This window comes from Pungitius pungitius, chromosome 5, assembly GCF_949316345.1.
Source record: "Pungitius pungitius chromosome 5, fPunPun2.1, whole genome shotgun sequence".
NCBI lineage: Eukaryota > Metazoa > Chordata > Actinopteri > Perciformes > Gasterosteidae > Pungitius > Pungitius pungitius.
The window spans coordinates 16683015-16710613 of record NC_084904.1 but is presented as its reverse complement, the minus strand read 5'-3'; the positions used below and the strand labels follow the sequence as shown (position 1 = coordinate 16710613).

The window sequence follows — 27599 nt, the reverse complement described above, 5'->3', positions numbered from 1 at the left end:
CATTTTTATTCATCTAATAATGCGTTCTCTCTTCCTAATCTGGTACATTTAGATATAACAGGCCAGGAATATATCCATCCAATCCTTTTAGTCCATTTGCATCTTTTTGGGGATCTTTTGGAGGGAGGCCCTGAAGTTTTGGTTGGTAACTTTCAAAATCAAACTTACTTTTGCTGGTGCTACCTGCACCAACCAAGCCATTATCTATGAAGCCACTATCTAGGAGGTTTAACCAATGGCCCACTGGGCCTTGTATTTGTGGTATTACAAACTGCTTGTTTGGAAAAAAAAATCACCAGCAGAGATCTTTGAGAATGATCCAAAAACATACATGGAGCTCCTCAACCCTGAAAATAAAATTGATTTTGCAAAAAAATGATCACTCTAGAAAAGCGTTGATATATTAGAGACATTTTCCCATTGGCATATTAATACCACAACATGTTTTCTCCCTCTTTCTGCATTTTTAAATAACACTTTGCATGTCTATCAAGATTGGATTTAACTTCACTATGAAGTGTGTAACCATGGCAACTTTATAATATTGCTGCTTTACTTAGAAATCACTCAAGATTGTTTTGTACTGCGAGAATCTATTTAAAACTTTTCTTGCAGCACCTTTCCAGTACAACACTTAAGAAAAAAGCGGCTGGTAAAAAAGATCAGATGAGAACCGGTGCAAATCCACAAAACATTCCAAATGAATAAAGCCAATCCTCTGATTTATTGCCAACAACATGATCATTAAAGGCACATTAATGACATTTCTTTAAAAAATAAGTACATACAGTAAGAAACATTACAAACAGGTTGTCGCGTAATCTTTTAATCCAGTGTCACTGAGTGAGGTCAATGCACATATTTTTGGACTGAGCAAGACTTTTCTCCCACATATTTTGACTTTTTATTTAGAACTACACCTTATTTCCTTGTCAGATAAAAGTGAATCTGTAAAAGCCATTTCATGTTCAAAGCAGGTGCATATGTAAGCTTTCTTGTATGCGTGCATAAAGAGGAAAAGAGACTGGGTTAAAAGGCTTGCCCTGTAATTACATTAGACATCACAGGTTGGACTGTAACCCAAAACAAAGCCCAGTGTCCCTGCACCACTGTGCTGACAGCTTTTATCTACAGTATATTCTTTCCGCTCTTACGCTTGCTCTTCCTCCAGGGGAGGCAGCGTCTGCCCAGGGACAACTCGTCTCTTTCGTCTGACCCCGATGGATACCTCCACATCCCCCACCCTACCGAGGACGATGCAGGCATTTACATCTGCACGGCCACCAGTCCCGTGGGCTACTCTAGCCGAGAGATCCAGCTCAGTGTCAACAGTAAGGCACATTCGTCGTTGCACCACAGTCACCCAAACATACCAGCGTTTGGTTGAACAGAGGCTTACGTCTGTCCCAAAGACTGTTTGATGTGTGTCTCTGGGAAATCCTGTTCAGTTTATACTTGGTATTCTTACAACTTCTTTCCCTCTTTTCCAGCCATGCCTAAGATAGTGGGCGTCAGTGGCCATGGCAACACAGTGAAGATGGCTGCAGAGGTGGGGACAGAGATTGTTCTCCCATGTGAGGCCCAAGGAAGTCCCTCTCCACTTATCACCTGGAGCAGAAATGGACATCCAATCCCCCCAGTCACAACTGGGTGAGTGGTCGTCTTTCCCACTCTGGAAGTGATGCAGTAAAATTAAAATGTGCAGTTAAACATCATTCAGGAAGATATCTCGCCATGCCTTACCGCTGAAATCTGACTTAACTTTGACAAGGTTCATTGGACTGAAGTTGGCTGCCATTCAGCTGTTTGGAATTAATTTGGTGATGAGTTCTGAAGGGCAGCCCGGGCCGAGCTGGCAGCAACAGTGTGCCAGAGTGAGATTTGTGCGGGCTTCACTGGTTGGATAAACTGAGAAGGAACATCTGGTCTAACATGGTTCGCTAATTTCCCAGGCTTTCATGTGTGGTCACTCTGGGTGCAGACAGTCTGCGGACAGATGACAGACAGACTCTCTGGGCATCGCACCAGACCGAATGGTTTCGGGGAAGATAGTAGAATGACGGAGTGGGTTTAAAGCTGCGGTGACTCAGACCCAGTGGGACTTGCGTGGGGCCAGGAAGGAGGAAAAGGGTGGGGGTGGAGTTGGGGGTTGCCAGGAAGAGGGTAGGAAAACTAATTGACGGAGGGGAAAAGATACAAGCCTTGTCTGCCTGATGTTAGGATTCCCTGGGGTGCTTCAGCAGTAAAACAACATGCTGACCGCTTTACTGGTCCTGTCTGATGAGAATAACACATCTCTGTGAACATCCCCCACATAAGCCCTTGCTTTGCATATGCAAGGCCTGCAGAAACAAGCCCTTAGTGTAGCAGGCTGATTCATTTCCTCCAGCTACACTCTGTGGAGTCAGGAAATGACACGGGGTGCTGATAGTTGGGGTAACTGCAATCCGTATGCGGTGAGATTCCTGCCACATCTTAAGTCATGGACTTGCTCTAAAGCAAAAGGTTGGCAGCGCAGGTCAAGACACAAAGCAATGCTTTGTGGCAGGTAGTCTTACGTGTCAAACGGGGTTCACAGATGACTTGACACCACTGCGGGGTGTGATAAGTTGTGAAAAAGCTTGTGTCAGACTTCATTCTAGCACTGCGGCGCTGCAGTCTGAGCAGCACAGTGTGGCCACATTTGGTTCCAATGCAAGATGTTGCTGCCTCTCCTAAGGCTGTTTGAGGAGGTGGGGGAGCAACATTACACCATATGTGCAGCTGACATATAGAGCTCTTTGTGCTTCAAACTCCATTCCATTTACAGAAAAACATGTTATTGTTGTAATTCAGTTGCTTAGCACACAAACTTATCTCGGGGAAACTGCACAAGTGTGTTTACATTTGTTCATATTAAGCATTTATACAGCTGGACAACTTCTGGTGCATTTCAGGTTGCTGAACCTATATGCTGCTTTTGTTTTTGCTACAAATCATGTTCTCTGTGTCATGACAAACATCTGTAACTGGAGTGGCTGCTTTGGCGTGCATTTTGCTCCCCGCATAGTTGTTTTCAGTAGGACGGACCTTGTTGATAGCAGAGTTCTGCGTAACATTACAAGTGGCTCCGCCATCAGGACGGCCTCTTGATTTTCAAAGCATCTGTATTTTCTGGCCCTGATGTGTACATTTCTGTTCCCAACAGGAAGAAATGCATTGAATTATTTTCTAAACAATGACCTTTTCGATGTTGATATCACCACTTCAAACTTTGGGTAGCCTTTCACACTGTAATTACCCAAAACAATCGTAATTGTAACAGTATGACTCTCAAGGGAGATTACAAAGCCCCGGGTAAATTCCAGACTCCACAAAGGGTTTTCTTGTTCAGTACTTTAATCCATCATTAGATACATTTTGCTTTCAAATATCACATCTGCAAAGATGTGAGCAACGGCCTCGAAATGTACTGTTTAACTCTGTATTCCTGTCAGTTCTTCTCAAGCTTTGTCGTGTATTTAGAACTTTACATTCAAAGTGAAAAAACACAATGCATTGGACAATGACGCTCCATTCTTTTAAAAGAATGTGAATATTTGATCAAGCCCTGTGCTTCTGGCTGTTTCTGTACTGGAAATTCACTGTCTGAAGCTGTTTTAAAAAGAAGCCGTTTCCATCAACTCATCTTCTCTTAAATAGAAGCAAAACTGCATTGTGAAACTTGAAATCCGCTCAGGTTCAAGGTTCACCAATACTATGAACACTGGGCAGCCTTTGTACAGCATTATTAGCTCATGAAGATCTGTTAATGCTCCACAATGTAGATCACAGACTCAAAGTGTTGTATATTCCCCATCCCTTCGCCCTGGAAACCCAACCACTCCCCAGGTTCACTGTCCTGCCTTCAGGCTCTTTGAGGATCATCGACGTGCGCCTGATCGACGGCAAACTGTACACCTGCACTGCGGAAAACCCAGCAGGCAACGTGTCCTTAAGCTACAATTTACACATTCACGGTAACTCTTCATTAAAACGTTCTTAGAAACCATAAAACGCTGTCAATTTGATAGACTCCATGAGACCCTCGAACAAGAAAAAAAGACATGCATCTGGATAGGTGTTTAAGAGATGTGGTTAGACATTGATTTAGAATATTTATGTTTCAGTCAAGCCCAGAATCCAGCCGGCTCCTTCCCTCCTGAAAGCCCTGATTGGCCAAAGAGTGACTCTGCCATGTGTGGTCCAAGGACAGCCGAGCCCTGAGGTCAGCTGGTTTCACAATGGACTTCCTGTCGGGGTCAAGAACTCTACGCCCCTCAGGATCCAGCAAGCCAGTCTGGCGGATCAGGGCACTTACCGGTGTGTTGCCAGGAACAGCGCTGGACAGGAGACCTTGGAGATCAAGCTGGAAATTCTTGGTGAATACCTGCAGTTCAGCTCTGAATAAAACCCTTCTCATTTTGAGAAAGCTGCAGTATAAACAGCATATTTTAAACCATTTAAACCATTTTCCAGTACTTGTAAAAAGGTCGTACCAGAAAATATATTGTTCATACTTACCCCTGATCAGTCCTTCAAGCCTCAATCATCTCGGGCCTTCACTTATCGGGTGCACACAGGTCCGTTCTTGGTCCAGTAGTATTTACTTTATACACAGATAACATTATTCTTGTACTTCATCGTCCACTCCTAAGAAAATTATAGATTCATGGGCCCCTGGATCCATGGCAACCCAGGCTCCTAACGATCAGTCTGTGTTTGTTGCCTTCAGTGTAACAAAAACCCTACTAACGCTAATAAGAGCTAATAAGTGATATATATTATTTATTTCCCTGTGGAGCCGTTAAAGCTGTATCATCTTATCTTTGCTTTATTCATTTTCCTGTGAAAAATGATTGAACAGAGAATACAAATGTCTCAAATCCAGCACACACAACAGTCCCAAAGATGATCTTAAGGCTTCTCACTTACTCCTTTACGTAAACTTAGATTTCAACAACAATTAATCTGATTTAAGGGTCCCTGCATTTGTTTTTTTCTGCCCCCACAGAGGCGCCGTTCTTTGCAGAACCCGGAGATGCCCTAATGGAGAAAGTAGCGAACAGCAAGGTCATCATCCCTTGCCCCGCTCAAGGTATGACATTATTTTCAGTTGAGTTAGCTTCAGACGGACTTAAAAAGAAAAGGTCAATCAAAGACCTGGAGTTAAGACACAATTTACAGTATGTGAGTTAAGTTTTTAAGAGAGTCGAAAGTGGGGTAAGCTCCTGAGCTTCTTGCATGGCGCATCATCTTCCATCGCAGCACCCAAAGGGTACGCTGTTGTCTCTGTACTTCTTGAAACAAGGTAACATCCTGGAGGGACCTAGAAAGCTCCCTATTCCATCAAAACCCAGTGAATGTACCTACAAGTCGGTGGATGCACCAGTGAATATTTAATGCTATGACAGCCCCGTGCAAAGTGTAGCTGTGTCGTGGTTAGCATCGCGGTGCGAGGAGGTGTGGGGCCCGCGTCCGATGCGAAGCAACAGCTGGAACATCAGTCTGCATGCTGCCTCGGTGAGCTACATCTGCTTTCCTCTGCATCGGGGCACCGCTGGGAGAGGAATCCTAATTACAGGCTGCTGCCTGCAGACGAAGGACAGAGATGTCTGAGGCGCACCTTGAAGCGCGGGAACAGGAAGGTGAAGCCACACCAGCCTTCCTCCCATGCAAGCGGTGCAGGCGGGCTGGCAGGCTGTACCAGGCCACAGAGGGAAGGGCTTGAGGCTCTCGGCATCCTAGAGAGGCATCCACAAGCAGTAAACTAGGATCCCGGGCTTGTTCTCTTGAGATCCATCAGTATCAGGGAGATAAATCACAGTCGTCGCCAAAAGGATATTAATAATCCACCCGACAAGCACATTACATTTGACAGAGGTAATTATTTAAGAAACACATGGAAGAGATAATCTACGACTTCAACAGCCCCGAGTTAACTCAAAGTCTGCTAACGAGATCTGTTCAAATCTAAAACATAACATCTGTAGGCATTTCCTCCCAGCAATGAGGTAATGAATATGCTTTGAGCTCCTTAACTGTAAGCATGTGCTCAGAGGCAACGGAGGATAACATCACCTTCTGCTGGTGATGCGTCTCCTTTGGTTGGCTATTTTTTGGGGATTACGGAAGGACGCAGTGTTTGATTTCACTTTGTTGTCTGTGTTTGTCTGCGGTGTTGTTATGTGTAACCCCTCTGCAAATAGACATTTGAATCACTCCACTGCCCTCATCTTTCTTTGGGACATTTCTTCACCTTCACTTCAACCCACCCCCTCCCCCCCCCTCCCTTTCTTTTCTTGAGCATTTGCACCGCTTTCCCACCCCATAATCCACAGAACATAGTTTATGGCTCCTGAGTGTACGCACCAGTGCCTTTTGAGCTGCTTGTTCCACCTCCTGCTCGAGACTCTGCGTCTGGTATTGCGCCTTGATGCTCGTGTTTTTAAACCGTGCATCACGCATCTCTACAGGATACTTACTTACTTTTTCATGTGACCTTGAAATCTTTTAACTTGCGGGCTACAAGGACCCATTTTGGCAATGTGTGTCCTTCTGTCCTGCAGATAAATGTAGACCGGTCTTTTTTTCCACTCTGGGCCGCTTGCCCCTTAAGTCCCCCTGCAGCGAAGCAGAGAGATATAAGTGTCTTTTCTTTCTGTCTGACGGTATCAATGAAGCTCAGTTCATACTCCTTTTACAATACTTTTCTTGTCTGCGCACCTGCAGGTTCCCCCCATCCCAAGCTGCGCTGGTTCAAGAATGGCCTGGAGATACAGCCCGAACAATCAGAGCTTTCTGTGGCGAGGGACGGCGCTCTCGTAATTAGAACAGCGTCTGCCAGCCACAGCGGGGACTTCAAGTGTGTGGCGACCAATGAGGCCGGCTCTGTGGAGAGGAAGACTAGGCTGAAAGTAAACGGTGAGCATTTAGTTAACCTCATTTCATCTTCCCCAACAAAAGGCCTTTAACAGCACTTAATCATTTCCCCCCCTCCCATTTGTACTTCTGTAGTTCCTCCAGAGATCCAAGACGATGGGCAGCCACTGAACCTCACCGTCACCTTGAAGCAGCCTCTCACTCTGGGCTGCGATGCCTTTGGGATCCCCTCCCCTACAATCACCTGGACTAAAGATGGTCATCCAGTGAGTTATTTCACCCAGAATTGCCATTTTTTAGTTCATGTAATATTTGGGCTGCATATTAATACACGTTGTTGATAACTAGCTATATAATGCCGCCAAGTGGCCATTGTTAGAATTACAACTAGACACAAAGGATGCACTAATCTGATTTCGGCATGTCCAGGTGGGCAGTCCTGGGGTTTATCTGCAGAACGGCGACAGGTTGCTGAGAATGTACAGAGTTCAGCCCGAACACGCGGGCAGTTTTGCGTGCACAGCTCAAAACTCCGCTGGAGAGGCCCGGAGAGAATATCACATCGTGGTGCAAGGTGAGCTCATGAACCAGCTGTGGATGTCTGACTGGTATTCAGTATATGACAGAATCAAGGGGTGTGGGAGGCTGACAGATGTAAAGCCGCCTACTACATCAAGTACAGACTTAAAAGGGATGTTTTTCCCTTTTTCATGAATATTTCAGAAAAGCGCTCTAAAGCTTTCAAATTATTACCAAAGTTCTATTCATTTGATTTTGTAAGTGTTCATTTTCTCATTCAGGTTACATAAATATTGATTGGTCTATATCAGCTGTGTGTGTGTGTGTAAACTCTTCCAGCTCCGCCAGTGATCTCAGGAGCATCCCGACTGCAGGAATTATCTGTGGTCCTGGGCCAGGAGGTAGAGTTCCAGTGTCGAGTAAGCGGTCGACCAGCACCCAGAGTGGAATGGAGCCGCGACGGAGAGTAAGCATCACTCTCCACCATTTATTAATGTGGCGTTCAGCTCCACACACACACACACACACACACACTGTACTTACTTGATTAACCACTGCTTCCTCCCTACAGAGTCCTGTCTCGTGACGGGGATCCCCACGTGCAGTTTGTGGATGATGGCCAGGTGTTAAAGGTGAAGTCGGTCCGACTGAGGGACCAGGGCCTTTACCAGTGCCTGGCCATCAACAACGCAGGAACTCAGATGCGCCAGTTCAGACTCGCAGTGCAAGGTCTCTGCCTTATCTGTGACGCACACACTTACAACCAGGGGTTGTATAATAAAGCTCATACTTTCATTCATATTCTTTCTAAAAATCCTTTAAAAGGATATCGAGTTGATTTATTTTCCAAAGGAGCTGTTAGTAGCAGTGTTGTTTTAAGAAAGACAAATACTGAGCATAATATCCAAATTCATGTGTGGGTTTGTGCCGTGGGGATTTCTGAGAAACCTAAAGCCGTTTCCCCAATCAACCCATCCTGTGCTGAGGGGCCACTAAAAGATCTTACTGGCTGTTAATTAACGTGTCATCTTTCTCCACAGCTCCACCCACCATCAAAGGCCCTAGTGAGACCTCAGCGGTGTCGGTGGTCCTGGGTTTCCCCACAGTCCTCCCCTGTGATGTCGAGGGCTCACCCGCTCCCAGCATCACGTGGTTGAAGGACAACCAGCCAATCGTGTCCAGTCCTCAGTCCACGTACACCCGTGGGGGACAGGCTCTGCGACTGGGCTCAGCCCGAGGAGACAGCACCGGCCTCTACACCTGCAGAGCCACGAATCCAGCCGGAACCGCAATCAAACATTATTCTCTGAGTGTTCTGGGTAAGGGACATCTTACGTCACATGACCTTTTAAAGTGCCTGAGGTAGAAACATGGATTAAAGACCAGTTTTCCTCTCCCATCAGTCCCACCACAGATAGAAGGCGACTCTGCATCTGCAAAGTTCGGTGGTCAGGGGGAGAAAGTACGGATCAACGGGAGTTTAACTCTCTCCTGCCTGGCCAAAGGATTTCCAGAGCCCAAGGTTAATTGGTTCAAAGATGGACAGGTTGGTGTTTCATCCTTACAGGCTCTGCATTTCTTATAATGAGTAATAAGTTGTAATCTTCATCAGCCTCTACTGGCAACCATCAAGAATTGCAACAACCTCAATAGAACTGACATTCACTTGCAGAAGCCACCTCCACCCTCGAGGTTTTTTGTGCTACAAGGGAGCCTGATATAGAGGAAGAATCCAGTGGTAGGGAATATCATGATGTAAAATACTGTAATGAAGCTGCTTCACCGGGTGTTTTCTTATGTGCAACTTCATTTTGTTGCGACGTCGAGCAGCCAGCACAAGATTAACTGGCACTGCCAAAAAAAGTATGAATTTTGTTTAGTGAGGGACTTTGTTTTATAATATGTTTGTCAAAAAATCAACACAGATTGGATATTGTTATTTCCTTTTTCTTTAGTTGCTGACTGGGAACCTGCATGCCGGCATTCAGGAGAGTGGCTTCATCCTCCACATAGAGAACGCCATGCTGTCCCATGAGGGCCAGTACACCTGTGTGGTCACCAACTCTGCAGGAGAGGACAAGAGAGACTTTCACGTCACCATTCAGGGTGTGTTGGGTGAAACTGATTTAACAAAAACAGTATCACGATCGGGTTGTCGTATAGCTTATAATTAAAACAGTTTGGAATACATCATTCATTTAAACAGGAAGTGAACTGACCCAAAGATGCTCTCGTCTTGCTAGTGCCCCCAATCTTTCAGCGGATAACTAACAGAGAAGCAGCCTGGGGTCTTGGACACGAGGGTGACGATAATGAGGACATGGTGGAGAAGAGGGAAGTGGTCCTGGGCCATTCAATTAGCCTGTCCTGTGATAGTAATGCCATCCCCCCTCCCAAGCTCAGCTGGTTCAAGGACGGACGAAAACTCACTTCTTCCGATGGAGTGGTACTGCTTCCAGGTCAGAGGGAACGCCTTCCTGTGTGGTCGCACTTTTTTGTATTATTTTAATTTTTGTGTCTGCTGTGTGATGGAGGCGTGCATGCATGTAAAATGAAAATAAAATGAATGAAAGACAATTCTGTTTGTCCATTCAGGTGGCCAGGTGCTGCAAATCGCCCGGGTGCAGAGAGATGATGCTGGAAAGTTTACATGTCAGGCTGTTAATGAGGCCGGAGAGGATCGCATGCACTTTGAGCTGGAAATCTTAGGTAAGCGAGCACATGTGTGGAAATGTGAATAAAACACATCCAATAAAATGTGTTTATTAGGAAATGATACTAAATGCTTTCTGATGGGGATGTCTGTTGTCGTAGTCCCTCCTGTGATCATGGGGGCGTCAGAGGACTTTATGGAGGAAGTGGGAGCTGTGGTCAACAGCTCTGTGGTCCTTCATTGTGATGTGACCGGACACCCGACTCCAGTCATCTCCTGGCTAAGAGACAGGCAGCCGGTGCACACCCACTCACAGCATATGATCAGTGAGGATGGGAGTCGTCTCCAGGTTAGTAGATTGGACTTTTATACAAATACCAGCTTGTAAACAGAGCCACCCGGGACATGTTTTATTGAGGAATAACACAATCCCATTTTTTCAGCTCCTAAGTGTCCAGGTTTCAGACATGGCTGGCTATTTATGTGTGGCTGAGAACAAAGTTGGAACAGTTGAGAAACTCTTCAGTCTAACAGTGCAAGGTAAGAAAAGTCCTTGTATTCATTCTCACATTAATTAGGCTTTCTAATGCATGTGTTTTGTGTTATTTGTGATATATGTTATCAACTCTTCTGCCATGACTTAAGTCCTTTGAGTGTACAAAGCACTGCTTTATCGCTTTCAGTGCCTCCAAGAATAACTGGCCACAAGGAAGAGGAAGTTAGTGTGATCGAGGGCCACATGGTGTCGATGCTGTGTGACGTCCAAGCGTACCCTCCTCCAGAGATCACCTGGACCAGAGATGGGCAGTTGCTCCACTTCAACACCAACATCCACATTCTGCCAGGTCAGATCACGGCCAACCGCAAAAAGCATTTTTCCTTTGTTTGAATCTAATAATGGCCCAGATATATATATATATATATATTTATGTATTATGATCTAAAATGTTCTATGTCATAGGGGGCCAAATGCTTCAGTTGCCCCGGGCAAGACTGGAAGATGCCGGACAATACGTATGCACGGCCACCAACTCAGCAGGCCAGGAGCAGAAGAGCATTCTCCTCAGTGTTTATGGTGAGCATACACATGGTAACCCATCTGCACAATGCAGCTACATACACAGATGATCAAATCTGAAAACCTTGTCTTGGCTAATAAAAGTCTGTTTACCGCAAGCCAGCTGTGGCCGTGGACAGTTCAGGAGTGAATCATAGCGATTCCAAATGAATAAAACTGAGATCGTGGCCTTGTCTTTTTGTGCAAACCATCAGTCCTGCCCACCCTGAAGCCCCGGCTAGATGCAGAGTCAGACGTGGTCACCCCACAAGTTGGCTCCTCGGTCATTCTGCGATGCGAAGCACATGGCGTTCCTGAGCCTGAGGTCACATGGTACAAGAATGGCCAGCAACTAGCCGCAGGGAACGGGCTGCAGATGGATCCTCACCAGCTGGAGATCAGAGGAGTTCAGGTCAGGAGAAAATGCTTTTACGTCATCCGTTTGAGGACGCAAACAAAGTATTTTAAGGACTGAGGGGGCATTTGAAAGGAAAAACGTATTTTTGGACTTTTCAAACAACATATTACATGACAAGCCTTACGCATTTGACTTTCACACATTTATTACAGCGATTTCTCTGATGGTGTCTAAGATGTGTTAATGCCAGATAGCATAGCTGGACTCAAAAGGCCCCCTCTGTTACCAAATTGACCTTCTTCTGTGGTTCCTAGATGGCAGATGGAGGGACCTACACATGCAGAGTGTCCAATGTGGCTGGACAAGTGGACAGGACATTTAGACTGACCATTCATGGTGAGAATACCTATTCCATTAAACACTATTAACCATTTTAACTAACTTTTTTTTCGAAAAGAGAGGGGTTTTATTCTTCAAATTTATGTCCACAGTTCCACCGGTCCTGGACAGTCCCCTGCAGGAGTCCCTAAACCACACACTTGGCTCTCATGTAGCTTTGCTGTGCGAGGCCTCTGGAGTCCCTGTGCCCAGCATCACCTGGCTCAAGGATGGAACTCCTATTGGTAGGAGGAGGTCAATCATAGGGGGGATTTGCAATGCCGTTTGTCATGTGTGACAGCTCGTGAAAGTGTGTTTACTGTGCAGAGAGCAGTCTGCCGTGGCATTGGTCTGTTCGAGGGAACAGGCTGGAGCTGGGGCCTCTCACTCTGTCTCATGCTGGAACATACACCTGTGTGGTTAAAAACCGAGAGGGACACACACAGAAAGACTTCACACTTACAGTGCAGGGTAAGTGAAGAATTCTTTTTTGGTGGGGGGAAAATGTCATGAAAATGATGGATTCTACTCATAAAAGGATTTTTGTGATCATAGTATCGCCGACCATCTTGGACTCTAAACACCCATCTGATGTGAGTGCACCCGTGGGCGAGGAGCTGACCCTGGAGTGCAGAGCAACTGGAATCCCCACGCCACGTCTCAGCTGGCTGAAAGACGGAGTCACTTTAGAGGGATCGGATACCCGTCACATCGCGTGAGTCATTCACATTGCCCATCGAGTGCCAGGGCTTTAAAACATGCACACAGAATCATATGAAGCAACAGTAAGGGTGAAATCATGTTTTTTAGTAGCGCCTTGCTGGAATAGTTTCACAAGAAGCACAAAAGTGGATCACGGCCATTCCCTGCAGATTTGGAGAATAACTTATGAATCATTGTGAAAATAGTATCTATGATCGAAGGATGTGTGGACAGACAAAGCCGTTTAAAGTCTCTTGGCTAATTTCATCATGACGAATGGCAAGACCAGCTGTTTCAACAGCTGTTCAGCAGCTTCTGTGGTCATCGCAGCTGAAACAGCCAGAGAAAGAACATTTCTATCTGTGTGTGTGTGTGAGAGAGAAGATCGTGGGAAGATACTAATGATGATGAAAGGAAAACAAGATAGATTAATGAATACTTCAGACCACTTGATTCAATGCTTTGAATCACACGGTGTTAATGTGAAAACCTCTGCATTTGTAACCTTGCAGTGTGACCCCTGATGGCAGCATTCTGACATTACCGAGGCTGACACCTGAGGACACTGGGACATACACCTGTTTGGCTGTCAGCCTGGCTGGGCAGGAGAGCAAAATCTACACTCTCTTAGTACTAGGTCAGTTTGAACATTTTCCAGATGTGTATCTGTGTGAGTGTATATGTGTGTTTTTTTTATTTTATTTGACTTGACTTGCCACAGTCCCACCATCCATCTCCGGTGAGACAACTGTCCCCAGAGAGCTGCAGGTCACGCAGGACAGTGTGGTGACCCTGGAGTGCCAGGCAGCAGGAAACCCGCCGCCTCAGATCAGCTGGCTGAAGAACGGACGCCCTCTGCTTCTCTCTCCTCGCACGCGCCTCCTATCGGCTGACTCTGTGCTGAGGTCAGTGTAGAGACGAGACAAATGCACGCAGAGATGACATTCTCAGAGGTGGTAATGATAATCTCTTTTGTGAAAAAGGATTTCCCCTGTGCAGCTGTCTGACTCTGGGCTCTACACGTGCTTGGCACGCAGTCGAGCCGGGCTTGCCGAGCACAGTTATGATCTCCAGGTCCAGGGTACAGTAACAACACGCCACCTGCCGATTGTCCCCAGAACACATTTTCAGGATCGGAGGATTTTATACCTGATGTTGTGTGTGTGTGTGTGTGTGTTTTCGGCAGTGCCCCCCGGTGTGGATCATGTCGAACCAGTGGAACCAGTTACAGTAGTCCAGGGCTCCGTGGTGACATTAACCTGCGAAGCGCGCGGCATCCCCCCTCCGACGCTAAACTGGCTGAAGGACGGCCAGCCGCTTTCTCTTCACCGCAACCTGCTGCTGGATGGGCAGGAGACGCGGCTGCAGCTGCCCGATGTGGCGCCTTCGGACGCGGGCCTCTACAGCTGCGTGGCTAGCAACCAGGCTGGGAGCAGCACAAAGAGCTTTAACCTCACGGTCCACGGTAATCCCAACACAATCTGTGAATGAAATGTAAACGGGTTAAAAGAGTGTAAATCCTCTTTGACCGATGTAACCCTTCCAATCCAGAGCCCCCAAAGGTATCCAGCTCCGGTTCTCCAGAGGAGCTGAACATCGCAGTAAATAGTCCTCTGGAGCTGCAGTGCTCGGCGGTGGGAGCCCCGCCCCCCACCCTCAGCTGGCTCAAAGACGGTCGCCCCTTGGAAGGAAGTGACATCGTTCAGCAGGATGGACACTTTGTCAGAATAAGTAAAGTTCAGGTAAACTACAAACGGACCGTATTTTCTGATATTGCGTTATAACGTTAGAGCAGTGGTAGATAATCTTTACCCAGTAGCTGTGAGCATGTTCGCCATTTAGAACAAGTGATTACGTTGGAACTTTCTGCAACGGTATTTTAGGGAAAATGTAGTTTGCTGAGGTTTAGAAAAGGAGGTGAATCTTTAAAATAGCACTTAATGTGCCTGTCGCACGAATAATTATGTTCACTTAAGTTTTTGTGTGGTGTATAAAAAGATCTCACAAAAGCAGGAGCATTCTTTTGTGTATCTAAAATCTGATTCAAAGCATCTGCATGACTGAGGCTTTAACAGGATATGCAAGAACCACTCAAGCTGATGATTTTTCCCTTTTAAAGATTGAGGATGCAGGTCTGTACACTTGCTTGGCCAGCAGCCCAGCTGGAGAGGATGGAAGAAACCACTGGGTCCGAGTCCAAGGTGACACAAGCTGTTGTTTTTGTGTTGCTCAACTAGGGAGGAATATATTACCTTCTTGTCTCACTTGGGTCTTGGTGGATAAAGCTCTGTTTCCAGTCTAAAGTACTAATTACACAAAAGTTAAAGCAGACTTGGTTTTGGCGTTAACATTTTGTGGCTATGGTTATGCAGTTATGCACGCCATATGAATTGTATCCAGAAAAAGGGACGTTAAGATGTGTGTTGATTTATGACACATACAGCTTCGATTTAGGATCTATTGTGCAGCATCCTTATTATATTTGTTACTAGAACAACATGGTCCCTCTAGAAGTATAATAACATAACAAGTTTCTTACTGCACGCTCTTGTTGTGGAAAGCTAAACATATATTTTCCAGTGCTCCACTGCGTTTTAACCATTGGTGTTTTTTTTTTTTTTTTAGTCCCACCAACCCTCCTTGGCTCTGGGAATGTGAGGACATTGACAGTGCCAGTTAATGAACACCTGACCCTGGAGTGCCTGGCTGACAGCAACCCCCCACCCGATATCGAGTGGTACAAAGATGAGACCAAGCTGCAGGTACACAGTCAAAATCCCAAACAGGCACCGAAAAATTGAAGCTTTTCCTTCCGACTCTCACATTTCCCCACCTTCCTCCTTTGACATCAGCTTGGTGGTCGCATCCAGCGACTGGCAGGAGGTCAGTACCTGGAAATACAAGACCTGAGGCCTGAGGACAGCGGCCAGTACAGCTGTGTGGTCACCAACATAGCTGGAAGCAACAGTCTGTTTTTCACGGTGGAGATTCTCTGTAAGTGTGTGTGTGTCATTGATGACCTGTTTGAAATGTGCTAAACCGAAGCCACAACATGGATATGCCACTTTCTATTTGTCCAGCACCACCAATTATAAAGGAGAGCAGCTCACTGGTGACTGCACACGTTGGCCGGGACGCGGTTTTACCTTGTGAAGTTGAAGACGACACTTCAACTACGATCATGTGGAGGAAAGATGGCTTCCCCATAACTCAAGATAACAATAAGTAGGTCCTCACTGTTTCTTTTCTATGAACAAAACTCCTGCGTAATCTCCCCTTGCTATATTTCACTTTTCCACATATAAAACCCAAATCCCAACATACGATCAACATCTCTACGCATTCATTAGTTGTCTCTTTTATTTGCTTGTTTCAGGTACACAATGTTGCCAGAGGGCTCCCTGCGTGTGCATGCCGTTCAGTTGAGTGATGCTGGTCGCTACTACTGCACGGTGTCCAACCAGGCGGGCTCAGATCACCGCGGAGTGGATCTACGGGTGTTTGGTAAATATAGCAGAGAAAAAAACAAAAGCTATTGTACAACCGTGGAATGAAGTGTTTCCCTCTCATGATTGTAATGCAGCTTCCTTAAAATAAACATGTGAATTTGTATTCGGAACCAATCAGTGGGTCCTTCAATCAGTCCGGGTCCATTCAATGTGACCGTAACCACGGGGATTAGAGCTGTGCTGAGCTGTGAGACCACAGGTATACCTCCGCCTCAAGTAACCTGGAAGAGGAACGGCACTCCGCTCGACACCAGCCAGCAGCCTGCTGCATACAGGTAAGCACAAAGCCATGGCTGGAATAACTATGCATGCATTAAGGGTCCAACAGCCAATACAAGTTTAATTCTGTCCCACCCAGGTTACTGTCCTCTGGGTCCTTGGTTCTCTTGACGCCGTCCAATGAGGATGAAGGTTACTTTGAGTGCACAGCGGTCAATGATGTTGGAGAGGAGCGCAGGGTCATTGAGGTCATCCTGCAAGGTATTGATTTTTGTCGTCGTACAATGAGCAAACAGTAGTGAGTCAATTCAGATAATTGTAAAGATGAATTGGCTATTTTTCCCCCCCTTTTTTAGTCCCACCATCTATTGAAGACGATGTCACAAGAGTCACGGCGGTGAAAATGTCTCCTGTGGTTTTGCCTTGTCACGTGCAAGGACGCCCTCTGCCCGCTGTCACTTGGACAAAGGGCGGAGCCAGGCTGGGTGCCAGAGGAGGAAGTTATCGTGTCCTTCCTACTGGTGAGACAACATATCCAAAGGCTCTTAAAAAAATTATGCATTAAGGTGAATTAGAATAAAATACCACAGAGCATGGACTACATTTTGATTAAATTAGACGATGCATATTTATTGCAATGCAGGAATGTTGGAGATAACTGCTGCTGTTCCAAGCCATGCTGGCAGGTATACATGCTCGGCCCGCAACCCAGCCGGAGTGGCTCATAAGCACCTCTCTCTCTCTGTGCAAGGTAGGATTTAGTAGATAGCTTCATGATAATGTCTTTTAACCCATACAGTATGATAAAACATGTAAGTAAATTTATATAACAAGAGATTTATTCTTTGTATTCTTTAGAACCCCCAGAGATCCGGCCAATGGCAGAGGAAGTACAAGCAGTGTTGCATCATGGGACCGTTCTGCCTTGTGAAGTTCAGGGCTTCCCGAGACCTTCCATCACCTGGCAAAGAGAGGGAGTTCCCATAGCAACAGGTAATGACATAAATCACAAACACAACCTTGATTTTATAAAACACATTGTTAGGTTAAGTTAAGTCATGGAAAATCAGACTGATTTTCACGCTCATGTGATGCTTGATTGTAGGTCACAGGCTTGCTGTGCTTTCAAATGGAGCCCTGAAGTTTTCGCGTGTGACACTTGGCGACGCGGGAACCTATCAGTGCCTCGCAAAGAATGAAGCCGGTGTCGCCGTTGGCAGGACCCAACTCGTCCTTCAAGGTAACGTTGGATTTGATTATTACTCATTCCCAAAATAAGTATTTTGGATACCTATGAACTGATTTATATAATGATACATTCTTTTTTTCCTCGTGTTTCCCAGTGCCCCCCGTGCTGAGTGTGCCTCGCGTGGAGTACGCCGCAGTGCTCGGCCAGCCAGTCAGTCTGGAGTGTGCGGCTGACGGACAGCCCCAACCCCAAGTCGCTTGGCACAAGGAGAGGAGGCCTGTGGTAGACGGCGCTCATACGCACATCTTTGCCAATGGAACCTTGGCAATTTCCTCCACCCAGCGGAGTGACGCAGGCCTCTACACATGTACTGCCAAAAACGTGGCCGGCAGAGCAAGCCACGACGTGAGGCTGCTCGTTCAAGGTAAAGCCATTTCATGTTATATAAAAGGAACGAGTATAGCAGGTTAACGGCGTATCAATGAAAACCTATTTTGCTGCATTTCAGTCCCACCCATGATTCCTCCTGCGCAGACGGACCTGTCCGTCATTCAAGGGTTTCAGGCGCTGCTGCCTTGTGCCGCTCAGGGTTCCCCAGAGCCCCGAGTCACATGGGAGAAGGATGGCGCCACCGTGCCCAACCTTCCGGGCAAATTCACCGTCCTGCGATCCGGAGAGCTGATCGTCGAGAGGGCCGAGGTTCGCCTTGAAGTTTTCTTCAGCGCATTACGAAACCGCCGTTTCGTTCTACTTCCGGGCACACGGATCACTTTGGATTCCTTTCTTCTCAACAGCCTGCGGATGCCGGCCTGTTCACTTGCGTGGCCACCAATGCAGCCGGCTCTGCGAGACAAGACATGCGCCTGTCCATCAACATGAGGCCCGCGTTCAAAGAGCTGCCGGGTGATGTGACCCTGAACAAGGGACAGCGTCTGGCCCTGTCCTGCCACGCTCAGGGAACCCCGTCTCCTGTCATCTCCTGGACTGTCAACAACAGTCCTTACTCAGGTATTCCCTTTCTTTATTGCCATTGAGCCCGTTCTGTAGATCCCAGGAGGAGGAAAATAGCACTCAAGCTAGTCATCTCAAACGCCATCTCTGCCTTGACTTATAATGTTTCAGGGGCCACCGTAGACGAGGCTGGCAGGAGCTCGGTGACCGTTGAGAATGTCACCATGGCTGATGCCGGGACCTACGTGTGCGTCGCAGACAACAGCGTTGGCTCCATCCGAGCACTCTCGTTTGTCCGTATCAGAGGTGAGCGTCTTCTCAAGGGTTATGTGGATCCATTAGGTAGGGGGATTAATTGGCAACAATCTAATATTAGATTCATAACAATGTTTTAACTGGTTTAAAATCATCTTCCACTGAGTCCGCCGTCTTGCACAGCCATATGCAGCCAGCCGCCGCGATGATCTTGTAAATGTGTGCCGTGTGTTTCCAGAGCCTCCGGTGTTGAAGGGCGAAGCGCACACGACTCAGGCGGTCATCCAGGGTGGCTCCGCTATGCTGGACTGCCCGGTCCGCGGAGACCCAAGACCGGTGCTGCGCTGGCTCCGGGACGGAAAACCGTTGCTCCGTTCGACCAGAATGCAGGCGCTTCGCAACGGCTCCTTGGTCGTTTACAGCATCACTGTAAATACAGAGCTCCCTTCATGTTTTGCTGTGTATTTCCTGGGTTTTTAATTAGCTGTCTCTAAACAAGTTTTGTTGAACCTAGTTTGAATGATTAAGTCCACCTTTAGCAAACTTGCATGAAATATTTCTTATGTTGTAGGACAGTGGAGCTGTGTTCTTCCTATTCATGGGTAGGGAGTCATTGCACGACTGTCCTGCAGCGTCCTGTTCCCACCTAAATCAGATTCGGTTCCATCAGAAAGGCTAACAGCATTAGGAACGGATTGAGGAGATGAACAGAGAGCTGCCTGTTCCCAGACTCTCTCCCTTTTTCCTTTAACCTCGTTAGGTCTCTTAATGTCGCTGTAATTGCACAGCCTGAAGATGAGGCTTTCTCACAGACAGATGACCGTCCTTCCCACGGAGCACTCTAATGTGAAATGTCCCTTCTCTGGCCCAGTAATATCTATTATGACTAAGAAGACAATGGAGTAAAGTCTCAACTGCCAAGTAGAGAAAGCTGGATTTTTTGTTGGCCTTAATGTCTGCTTTCTGTCAACATGTGATCTAAGACGCCGTTTTGTTCTGGAGCTTTGTGATCCCATCACTGGAAAATTGTTCCTCGGGGTCCCAATTAAGCCAAACTGTCTTCTACCGGTTTGATCTACAGGCTGCAGATGAAGGGGACTACCAGTGTGTGGCTGAGAGTGAAGCTGGAACAGCTGAGAGGACCATTACTCTGACGGTTCAGAGTGAGTGATTCCGTGGTGGTAATAGCACACATTTGTGACAGGATATGAAATTAATTAGAACATATACACAGCTACACACGCTGGAAGCCTCACCGTGGTTGGTGGACTTCTATGTCTCACAACTATTTCAAATAACTTTTGCCACATCTCCACATATTGATGCATCCCCGTCCTGTTCTCACTGCCAAAAACCGTTGGACACATTTTATCAGCTCATTGTTTTCTCGAAAATAATCTAGACTCAAAACCCTTCTGTCGTTTCTCCCTCTGACACAGTCAGTGGAGGCTACTCGAACTGGGAGGAATGGGGTCCATGTAGCAGCACCTGTGGACAAGGCCTCCAAAAACGAATACGGTTATGCAACAACCCAGAACCGGCCAATGGCGGTCGACCATGCAGCGGCCCCAGTATCGAGTCTAGGAAATGTCAAGCTGGTCTCTGTCCAGGTAGGAATATATCTGTTATGCGTCCATGTGGGAAGCTGCCGTAGCCAGAAGCATTCTTTTTTTGAATCGTCCTTCCATCCATCCATCTGGTGCATTTTTCCTTAACTTAATATTATTGAAGAAGCCTGGATGGATTTCCTTTAAATTTGCCATAAACGTCCACCTGGATTAGGATCAACTGAATAGATTTTGATGGTCTCCAGTCACTCTGAACTCACATGACATATTTTTGAACCGAATTTATATTTCTTGTCCGAAGTATTCAAGGTTATTTTTGACAATTTCACACAAATATGCAATTTAATTAACAATGACATTTTTAAAGTTGGATGGAACGTGATTTGAGTTTGTCCTCACTTTTGAGGGAGGATTTGTTTTTAATTCATTGCTTTGTTAGAACGTATTACAACTCAAGGTTATCCTCATGTGTGTATGAATTAACAGAATATAGTGACAGTTACCTTACAGTGTGCACACATAAAAACACTTATTATCACAGAATATATGGCTTTATTTACTCATTAAATGGGGACCAAATATGTTTATGAAAATCATTATGAAATACAAAATGCTAATTTGCATCCGTAGTCCCTAAGCAGGCAACAAAAACTTTCCACAGATCAACTCAAAGGTCACATTATGAATATTCCTAAATTATTCAAGTGCCTGTCTGTCTGTTTGGTGATGAAGGAGAGACTCCTCGCAGGACCAGAGGCAGCCTGATAGGCATGGTGAACGACAGAGAGTTTGGTGTGTCCTTCCTGGAGGCCAACGTCACAGACAATACTGAAGAGGGGAGCAGCACTCTGCATGCACACATGGACAACATCCCTCCCAGTGTGGGTGAGTGAAGGCAGCGTACAGCTACACGTGTCTAGAGAGATGTTATTATACGTTTGAATCTCACAACGAAAAAGAATAGAGTTACTCACCTTTTTAATTCACACAGTATGAATTTGATTAAGATGATTAGGCTGCAAAATAATAAACTCTGATCTAATCAACGTTTCAATACAAAACGTATGGAATAATTTTTGATAGAATAAATGTCAGTTTCAGAGAACATGTGGAGGTTTCTTCTGTCTCGTTATGCTTTTTTTAATTAGGATGTGAAAACATGCTCATTTTGGGGATTTGGTTCCTAATCGTCCGTTAGAAGCATAGAGCTGAAGCCGTTTCCTTGCAGGTCCCTTGCTGCGGGTGCTGGTGTCTGCGTTTGCTCCGATCTACTGGAGCACTGTGTTGCAGAGCGGAGCAGCCAGGAACGGATACTCTTTCACTGAGGGCCAGTTTAGACAGGAGTCCCAGCTGGAGTTCGAAACGGGTAAGTTCTGCCATAAATTTGTTTTAGTCCATTACAAGTGTGGATATTTAAAGCCATATATATATATATATATATACCTATATAAAGGAGTTTTTAAGCGCTTGGCTAGTTGTTCAACTCATCTGCTATATGACGAATACTGTATATTGCAGTCAGATTACTTACTTGTAGTTTGCTAAACAACCAGCAGATGGAACTACTGATATAACCGAGTTCACACATGAAGTAGCCCATATGAATTGCAAATAGTTGCATCAAGCCCTTCTGTAATTACAAATAAACATTCCTTTGTAATCTCCTTAAACAGGGGAGATCCTCCGTTTGACCCATGTTGCCAGAGGTGTGGATTCTGAGGGAGTTCTATTAATCGACATCGTAATTAACGGATTTGTGCCTCCTGTGTTGTCATCATCTCATCTGAGCCTACAAGTGAGTTTACTGCAGCCATGACATTGTAAAAGGAAACACCTTAAACATCTCTCACAGGAGAGTTCCACGACGTTCCTGCGGTGCTCTTTCATTCCTTCCGTTGTGTCCCCTCAGCCGTTTGATGAGTCATACATGCAGACGGGCCCGGGGCAGTTGTACTCGTGGTCATCACAGACCCACCAGAGAGGAGGAAACCCCATGGTGCTGCGCTGCAATCACACCATTATATACGAGGGCCAGGAGGAGCGCCGGGGCCCCCTGCTCCAACTGCTCAAGGTCTCCGGGATGAACAGCGTCTACAACATGTTCACTCTCACGTTGGACTTCCACATAACGTCCAGCCTCCTCGTACCAGGTCTGGGGAGAATTGCAGTCGTGGAAAGCTTATTACTTCATCCCACAAGAATGTTGGATCTGCAAATTGGGACAGCTTTGAACAAAACTTGTCTGTTTACAGATGGTTATGGAGACACTTGCCCGAAGGGTTTCCTTCTTGACAAGGCCGCCTACTGTGCCGGTAAGCTCTTTCCTTTTCCTTTGAACAGTCGCCGCTGTACCGGTTTTAGTGTAATGATTAAACGTGTCCTTAATAGATGAAGATGAGTGTGCGCTGCAGTCTCCCTGCTCTCACTCATGTAACAACATCATGGGAGGCTTTTCCTGTGCCTGTCCCTCTGGCTTCACCATCTCTACCGAGACCAACAAATGCCAAGGTAAGGCAATAAAGGCAATAAAAACACATTTTGGCTTGTTTGTTTTTTACACGACCCTAGATGCAATGCTAATGGCCTATATTATCTGTGTCGTCTTCATCTAATCCACTTGTCCTTGTACTTTCACTCAAAACCAGACATTGATGAGTGTTCCCAGGGATCGCACATGTGCCACTACAATCAGCAGTGTGTCAACACGGTGGGCACTTATCGCTGCCAGGCCAAGTGTGGACAAGGATTTAAACCCAGTATCACAGGAACCAGCTGTGAAGGCGAGTCCCTCTACGTCACGTATCCAATTGTATTGACAAATCTCATTTTCGCGCATACAGTACCGTCCACAGTACATTGATGAAGCCGTGTGTGTAAATTGTGTGTGTTTCAGATGTGGATGAGTGCCAGGAGTCCGCTCTCTCCCCATGCCAGCATCAGTGTCTCAATACTTTGGGCTCCTTCCGCTGCATCTGTCACCCTGGATACCAGCTGTCAGGACATCGCTGCATCGGTAGGTCACCTCAACTTAGTGGGACTCCCACAGGTTATTAAAGGGACAGTTCCCCGGATATAAACACTGTTCCCCTTTACCTATAGTGCTATTCATCAAGATTTAAGTTGTGTATTTTCGGATGACTGCTTACAAAAAAGGTCTGTGGATTATGTTAAGTTACATAGTAACTAACTGCTCCGTTGCAATGATTGCACTTTTACAGACATCAATGAATGTACGAGAAATGTCTGCCCGGCTCACAAGGAGTGCCGCAATACAGAGGGAGGATACCAGTGTTTTGACAGCTGCCCTGCTGGCATGACCAAATCAGAGAATGGAGCCTGCATGGGTTAGTGCCTTGTAGCCATATATGCTAAATAGCACTGAGTCATTCTTTCATTCATTTAGAGAAACAGCATGTGAGTCAACTGCTTATTCGTGCTTGGATATTAAACACGTCACAGTTGGTAAAATAAGAAGGCGTTGTCTGTATTAGGAGAAGTAGTAAAAGTCAACAGGACTCTCCTAAAGACGTCTAAACTGCATTTTGCATTCGGTAACAGCGGGTCAGATTTGAGGGTAGAAAACAGAAAGAAACGCTGCTTCTTCTTATCAAAAGTTAAAGCTTTTATAGAAAAGTCTATTAATTATTAATCAGAAAGACCCTTTAGAGACAAAGATGTACTTTATAGTAGGCAGCAACACAGTTAATGATAGTGTGCACGCTCTATAGTCCCAATAGCACCATTGGTATAGTACCACAATCCGTACCGTTATGGTAAAATAACAAAAGCATTTTTTCAGCATTTTTAATGTTAAAAAATGTTGATCCAAAGAGCTACAGGATACAATATAAATGTAATCCTGGCAGTTTGTTGTTGGTATATTGTTTCAAACCGCTCATTTTCCAGATGTCGACGAGTGCCAGGATGGAAGTCACATGTGTCGCTACACTCAGATCTGTCAGAACACAATCGGGGGCTACGGCTGTGTGTGTCCCAGAGGTTACAGGTCGCAGGGAGTGGGCCTGCCATGTCTGGGTAAAACGTCTCCCTCCGTGTGCTTGTAAAACCCACCAATGGCGCGTGAGCATTCGCTTGATTCCCTGGTTCCGCTTTCTAGACGTGGACGAGTGCCAGCAGACACCCAACCCTTGTGCCTACCAGTGCCGCAACGTGCCGGGCAGCTTCCGGTGCCTGTGCCCCCCCGGCGCCGCGCTGCTCGGAGACGGGCGCTCCTGCGCGGGGCTGGAGAGGGGGCGCGCCTCCGCCAACGGCACCCGGGTCGGAGCGAGGCTCCGCCCCCAGCTGGTGTCGTCCGTCGGCAGGCCGATCCTCTCCCGCGCTCAAGGAGTGTCTCGCATCACCCGACAGAGCTGCCCCGTGGGCTACGCCAACAGGGACGGGACGTGTGTCGGTGAGCTCAGGTGGATCGAGGCGGTCGAATGAAGCGCCAGTCCACAATCCCACTGCACTAGACTCTCATTCCGCCTCATTTCCCCCCGAAATACAGACGTGGACGAGTGTCTGCTGAGGAAGCCGTGTCAGCATGAGTGCCGGAACACCGTTGGCAGCTTCCAGTGCCTGTGTCCCCATGGTTACCAGCTCTTACCGAATGGCCGGAGCTGTAAAGGTGAGGCCTTCTTTAAACTTTTTTCTTCCCTGTAGTTTATCGCAACTGAGGTCCATTTCTCTCTCTCTCTCTCTCTCTCTAGACATCGATGAATGTGTAGATCAAGGCATCCAATGTGGACACAATCAGATGTGTTTTAATACCCGCGGGGGATACCAGTGCCTGGATACTCCCTGCCCTGCGTCCTATCAGAGCGGACGAAGCCCAGGGTAAACTCAACGACCGAAAGAAACGCCGTACAGTGTAAATATAATATCAGGCCGTACATGCTGCACTTTAACACTAACGCGTCGGTTGCACTTTCCTGTTGGCCTTTAAAGGACGTGCTACAGGCCCTGCTCTCAGGACTGCGCCGCGGGAGGCTCTCCTCTGCTCCTGCAGTACAAGCTGCTGACCCTCCCCTCCGGCATTCCGGCCAATCACAACGTGGTGCGACTGTCGGCTTTCTCAGAGTCGGGCGTCCTCCAGGAGCGGACGTCTTTCACCGTACTCGAGCAAGAGTCGTTGGCGGGCGAGTCGGGTCGGGTGTTCGGCATCCGAGACGAGGCAGGCAGGGGGATCATCTTCACTCTGAGGGCTCTGAACCGAGCCGGACTAGTGCGCCTCAAGGTGCAGGCGACCACCATGTCCCCGCAGGGGCGCATCACCTACCAGAGCGTCTTCATCATCTACGTCTCCATCTCGACGTACCCGTACTGATGACTCTGCCTCCCAGGTGGCCTTTGGATGCCTCCTACCCACAAGGCATTTCACCCCCAGCCCTTCGAGACCCTGTGCCTCGGACACATTAGGCCACGCAAAGAAGCTGAAAGATACAAGAGAAGGTGGACGTGGATGCCCGCAGCATCCGTGACTGAAATGTCACGGTGGAAAAAGGTCGTGTTAAACGTTCACTGGGTTTTGTCGAATTAATCACAACGCAGAACCTCGACCGACAAACATGCCGGATGAACTAAATATTTGGTTTTTTCACTAAATGCCATGTTTGGGGAAGAAATTGTTCTAATCATGATCTGAAAAATGCAGAACGTCAAAAAATGTAATGTCAACCAAGCACTGAAGTAATTTAGTATCCAACAGGGAAATACCATTCTTTATGGTCAGTATGTTTTGTTTTGTTTTTTTACTTAAAAAAGTTTTATTCTGTGACGAATCGATTCTTCTATAAACAAAATGTTTGCAGCTTGCTATAGAAGTCATAGATATTTTGTATTTATTTAAGTAATTTGTACGCATCACTCAATTAAAAAATAACTTTTTCAGAGGCACATTTTAGCCGTGCCTTGTAGCTGTCGAGCCAGCAAGATTGTTCCATCCGTTGTTTTGTACTATGTTCATAAGGGCTAATCTGAATAGAGTTGTACTACACTTACAGTTTCTGTAGTTTGACATTAGCTAAAAAAAACCATCATCCATTCATGCATAGCACTATACACTAGACCAACTCGGTGGTTAATCAAAAGAAAAGCAATCAGTAATTATTTTGACAATGATTTCAGCATTAAATTAACTTCCTATGCAAAATTGTAGAAGACTGTAATTTTGGTCTTATCAAAAAGATTAGTTTAAATATTTTCTGACAATTTATAGATCAACAAAATTTACCTCGACAATAATCTACATTTGGAAAATTTGGTTTTGGAGTAATTAAGTAAAAACCTGCCATCAATGTACAAATGTTTCCCCAAATCCTGCAGATAAATATTTACCTGTTACTATTAATGAGTTTCAAATATGTGTAAAAATAAACTGGACAACAATGTTATTTTTGTGAACAGTATTTTTGTGAAACAATTTTAGTGCAAACATACGTATCAATAACCAGGGAGAGAGTTTACACCGTACTCACACAAAATGCGTTTCTCCTCAAACCCGGAGACATTCTGGCTTTGAGATCATTTCCACTCTGGTCTACTCGGACCCGAGCCTCCAGTAAACCTAAAATACTGTCGTTACTCTGTAAAGACTTAGTCCGGATTTGCGATCTCTCTCTCTGACTTGCGTCTTTTCAATCAGTCATCTTTCAAAGAAAATTTGTATATACAGTAAATTATACAGTGTTTAAAATCTTGCTGGGCATCAAACCCTTTGTAATTGACACGGAGGTTGAAAGAGAAATCTGTTGGTCGACCGCTTCTTCTCATCTTGTGATGAGATACATTAATATTGCCCATCATTGACGGCTAGCATTCATTTCAACAGAGGACTGATATCCGATTGCATAACGTGCCTTAAATCAACAATATTTTACGTGGGTACTGGAAGTCAGCAACGACCTGCAAACATGTGAAGTAGTAATACCTCATCTGCTCAGTAGATGGAGCAGGCTTCAGGTTGTTGACAGTCACATTAAGATCATCTGTTGGGCCCGAAGTGCTCTCCGTGTATTGTTGCTCTCTTAGCTGTCATCGCTGCCATATGTTCAGCTGCTGGCTGTAATAACCAACAACTTTGAGTGGAGGTGGGGGGGGGGTGGGGGAGGGGGGGGGGTCATTTCAACACAACCCCACTCATGGGTACAGTCCTGGCTAGCTGACAGGAGCGTTCACCCACGTAGACACCGCCACCTCCATCAAATTAGCTTTGCAACAATTCAAATGACAGGTTTGAAAACATTGTACAGTTTGGCGTCTGTAACACACAACTCATTTTGTGTTGTTCATTTCCCTGAAATGACTAACAGAGGAGGTCATGGAAAGCCGACCTGAGCCGAG

General features: G+C 46.2%; 1 protein-coding gene across 1 annotated transcript in view; it reads left to right on the top strand.

Annotated features, from left to right (window-relative positions):
- The window catches only part of hmcn2 (hemicentin 2), a 39311-nt gene extending 12675 nt beyond the window's left edge, over nucleotides 1-26636 (top strand). The window contains exons 21-81 of the mRNA XM_037483573.2: nucleotides 1172-1331; nucleotides 1491-1650; nucleotides 3871-3998; nucleotides 4149-4400; nucleotides 5033-5116; nucleotides 6751-6942; nucleotides 7036-7166; nucleotides 7330-7474; nucleotides 7759-7885; nucleotides 7991-8148; nucleotides 8460-8738; nucleotides 8823-8965; nucleotides 9375-9525; nucleotides 9663-9878; nucleotides 10015-10128; nucleotides 10234-10421; nucleotides 10516-10612; nucleotides 10756-10917; nucleotides 11034-11147; nucleotides 11345-11541; nucleotides 11802-11883; nucleotides 11979-12110; nucleotides 12193-12336; nucleotides 12421-12580; nucleotides 13080-13204; nucleotides 13289-13472; nucleotides 13551-13648; nucleotides 13754-14032; nucleotides 14119-14309; nucleotides 14687-14768; nucleotides 15193-15329; nucleotides 15420-15561; nucleotides 15648-15792; nucleotides 15944-16071; nucleotides 16195-16351; nucleotides 16435-16556; nucleotides 16652-16816; nucleotides 16939-17046; nucleotides 17154-17288; nucleotides 17401-17535; nucleotides 17639-17908; nucleotides 17993-18183; nucleotides 18279-18492; nucleotides 18607-18741; nucleotides 18929-19119; nucleotides 19772-19853; nucleotides 20130-20300; nucleotides 20991-21143; nucleotides 21487-21624; nucleotides 21932-22053; nucleotides 22168-22408; nucleotides 22511-22570; nucleotides 22647-22766; nucleotides 22904-23038; nucleotides 23152-23271; nucleotides 23477-23602; nucleotides 24165-24293; nucleotides 24376-24669; nucleotides 24766-24885; nucleotides 24968-25094; nucleotides 25206-26636. Of these exons, the coding sequence (XP_037339470.2) occupies nucleotides 1172-1331; nucleotides 1491-1650; nucleotides 3871-3998; nucleotides 4149-4400; nucleotides 5033-5116; nucleotides 6751-6942; nucleotides 7036-7166; nucleotides 7330-7474; nucleotides 7759-7885; nucleotides 7991-8148; nucleotides 8460-8738; nucleotides 8823-8965; nucleotides 9375-9525; nucleotides 9663-9878; nucleotides 10015-10128; nucleotides 10234-10421; nucleotides 10516-10612; nucleotides 10756-10917; nucleotides 11034-11147; nucleotides 11345-11541; nucleotides 11802-11883; nucleotides 11979-12110; nucleotides 12193-12336; nucleotides 12421-12580; nucleotides 13080-13204; nucleotides 13289-13472; nucleotides 13551-13648; nucleotides 13754-14032; nucleotides 14119-14309; nucleotides 14687-14768; nucleotides 15193-15329; nucleotides 15420-15561; nucleotides 15648-15792; nucleotides 15944-16071; nucleotides 16195-16351; nucleotides 16435-16556; nucleotides 16652-16816; nucleotides 16939-17046; nucleotides 17154-17288; nucleotides 17401-17535; nucleotides 17639-17908; nucleotides 17993-18183; nucleotides 18279-18492; nucleotides 18607-18741; nucleotides 18929-19119; nucleotides 19772-19853; nucleotides 20130-20300; nucleotides 20991-21143; nucleotides 21487-21624; nucleotides 21932-22053; nucleotides 22168-22408; nucleotides 22511-22570; nucleotides 22647-22766; nucleotides 22904-23038; nucleotides 23152-23271; nucleotides 23477-23602; nucleotides 24165-24293; nucleotides 24376-24669; nucleotides 24766-24885; nucleotides 24968-25094; nucleotides 25206-25584 (9567 nt within the window). The 3' untranslated portion in view covers nucleotides 25585-26636. The remainder of the gene's footprint in view (nucleotides 1-1171; nucleotides 1332-1490; nucleotides 1651-3870; nucleotides 3999-4148; nucleotides 4401-5032; nucleotides 5117-6750; nucleotides 6943-7035; nucleotides 7167-7329; nucleotides 7475-7758; nucleotides 7886-7990; nucleotides 8149-8459; nucleotides 8739-8822; nucleotides 8966-9374; nucleotides 9526-9662; nucleotides 9879-10014; nucleotides 10129-10233; nucleotides 10422-10515; nucleotides 10613-10755; nucleotides 10918-11033; nucleotides 11148-11344; nucleotides 11542-11801; nucleotides 11884-11978; nucleotides 12111-12192; nucleotides 12337-12420; nucleotides 12581-13079; nucleotides 13205-13288; nucleotides 13473-13550; nucleotides 13649-13753; nucleotides 14033-14118; nucleotides 14310-14686; nucleotides 14769-15192; nucleotides 15330-15419; nucleotides 15562-15647; nucleotides 15793-15943; nucleotides 16072-16194; nucleotides 16352-16434; nucleotides 16557-16651; nucleotides 16817-16938; nucleotides 17047-17153; nucleotides 17289-17400; nucleotides 17536-17638; nucleotides 17909-17992; nucleotides 18184-18278; nucleotides 18493-18606; nucleotides 18742-18928; nucleotides 19120-19771; nucleotides 19854-20129; nucleotides 20301-20990; nucleotides 21144-21486; nucleotides 21625-21931; nucleotides 22054-22167; nucleotides 22409-22510; nucleotides 22571-22646; nucleotides 22767-22903; nucleotides 23039-23151; nucleotides 23272-23476; nucleotides 23603-24164; nucleotides 24294-24375; nucleotides 24670-24765; nucleotides 24886-24967; nucleotides 25095-25205) is intronic.
- The last annotated feature ends 963 nt before the right edge of the window (nucleotides 26637-27599 follow it).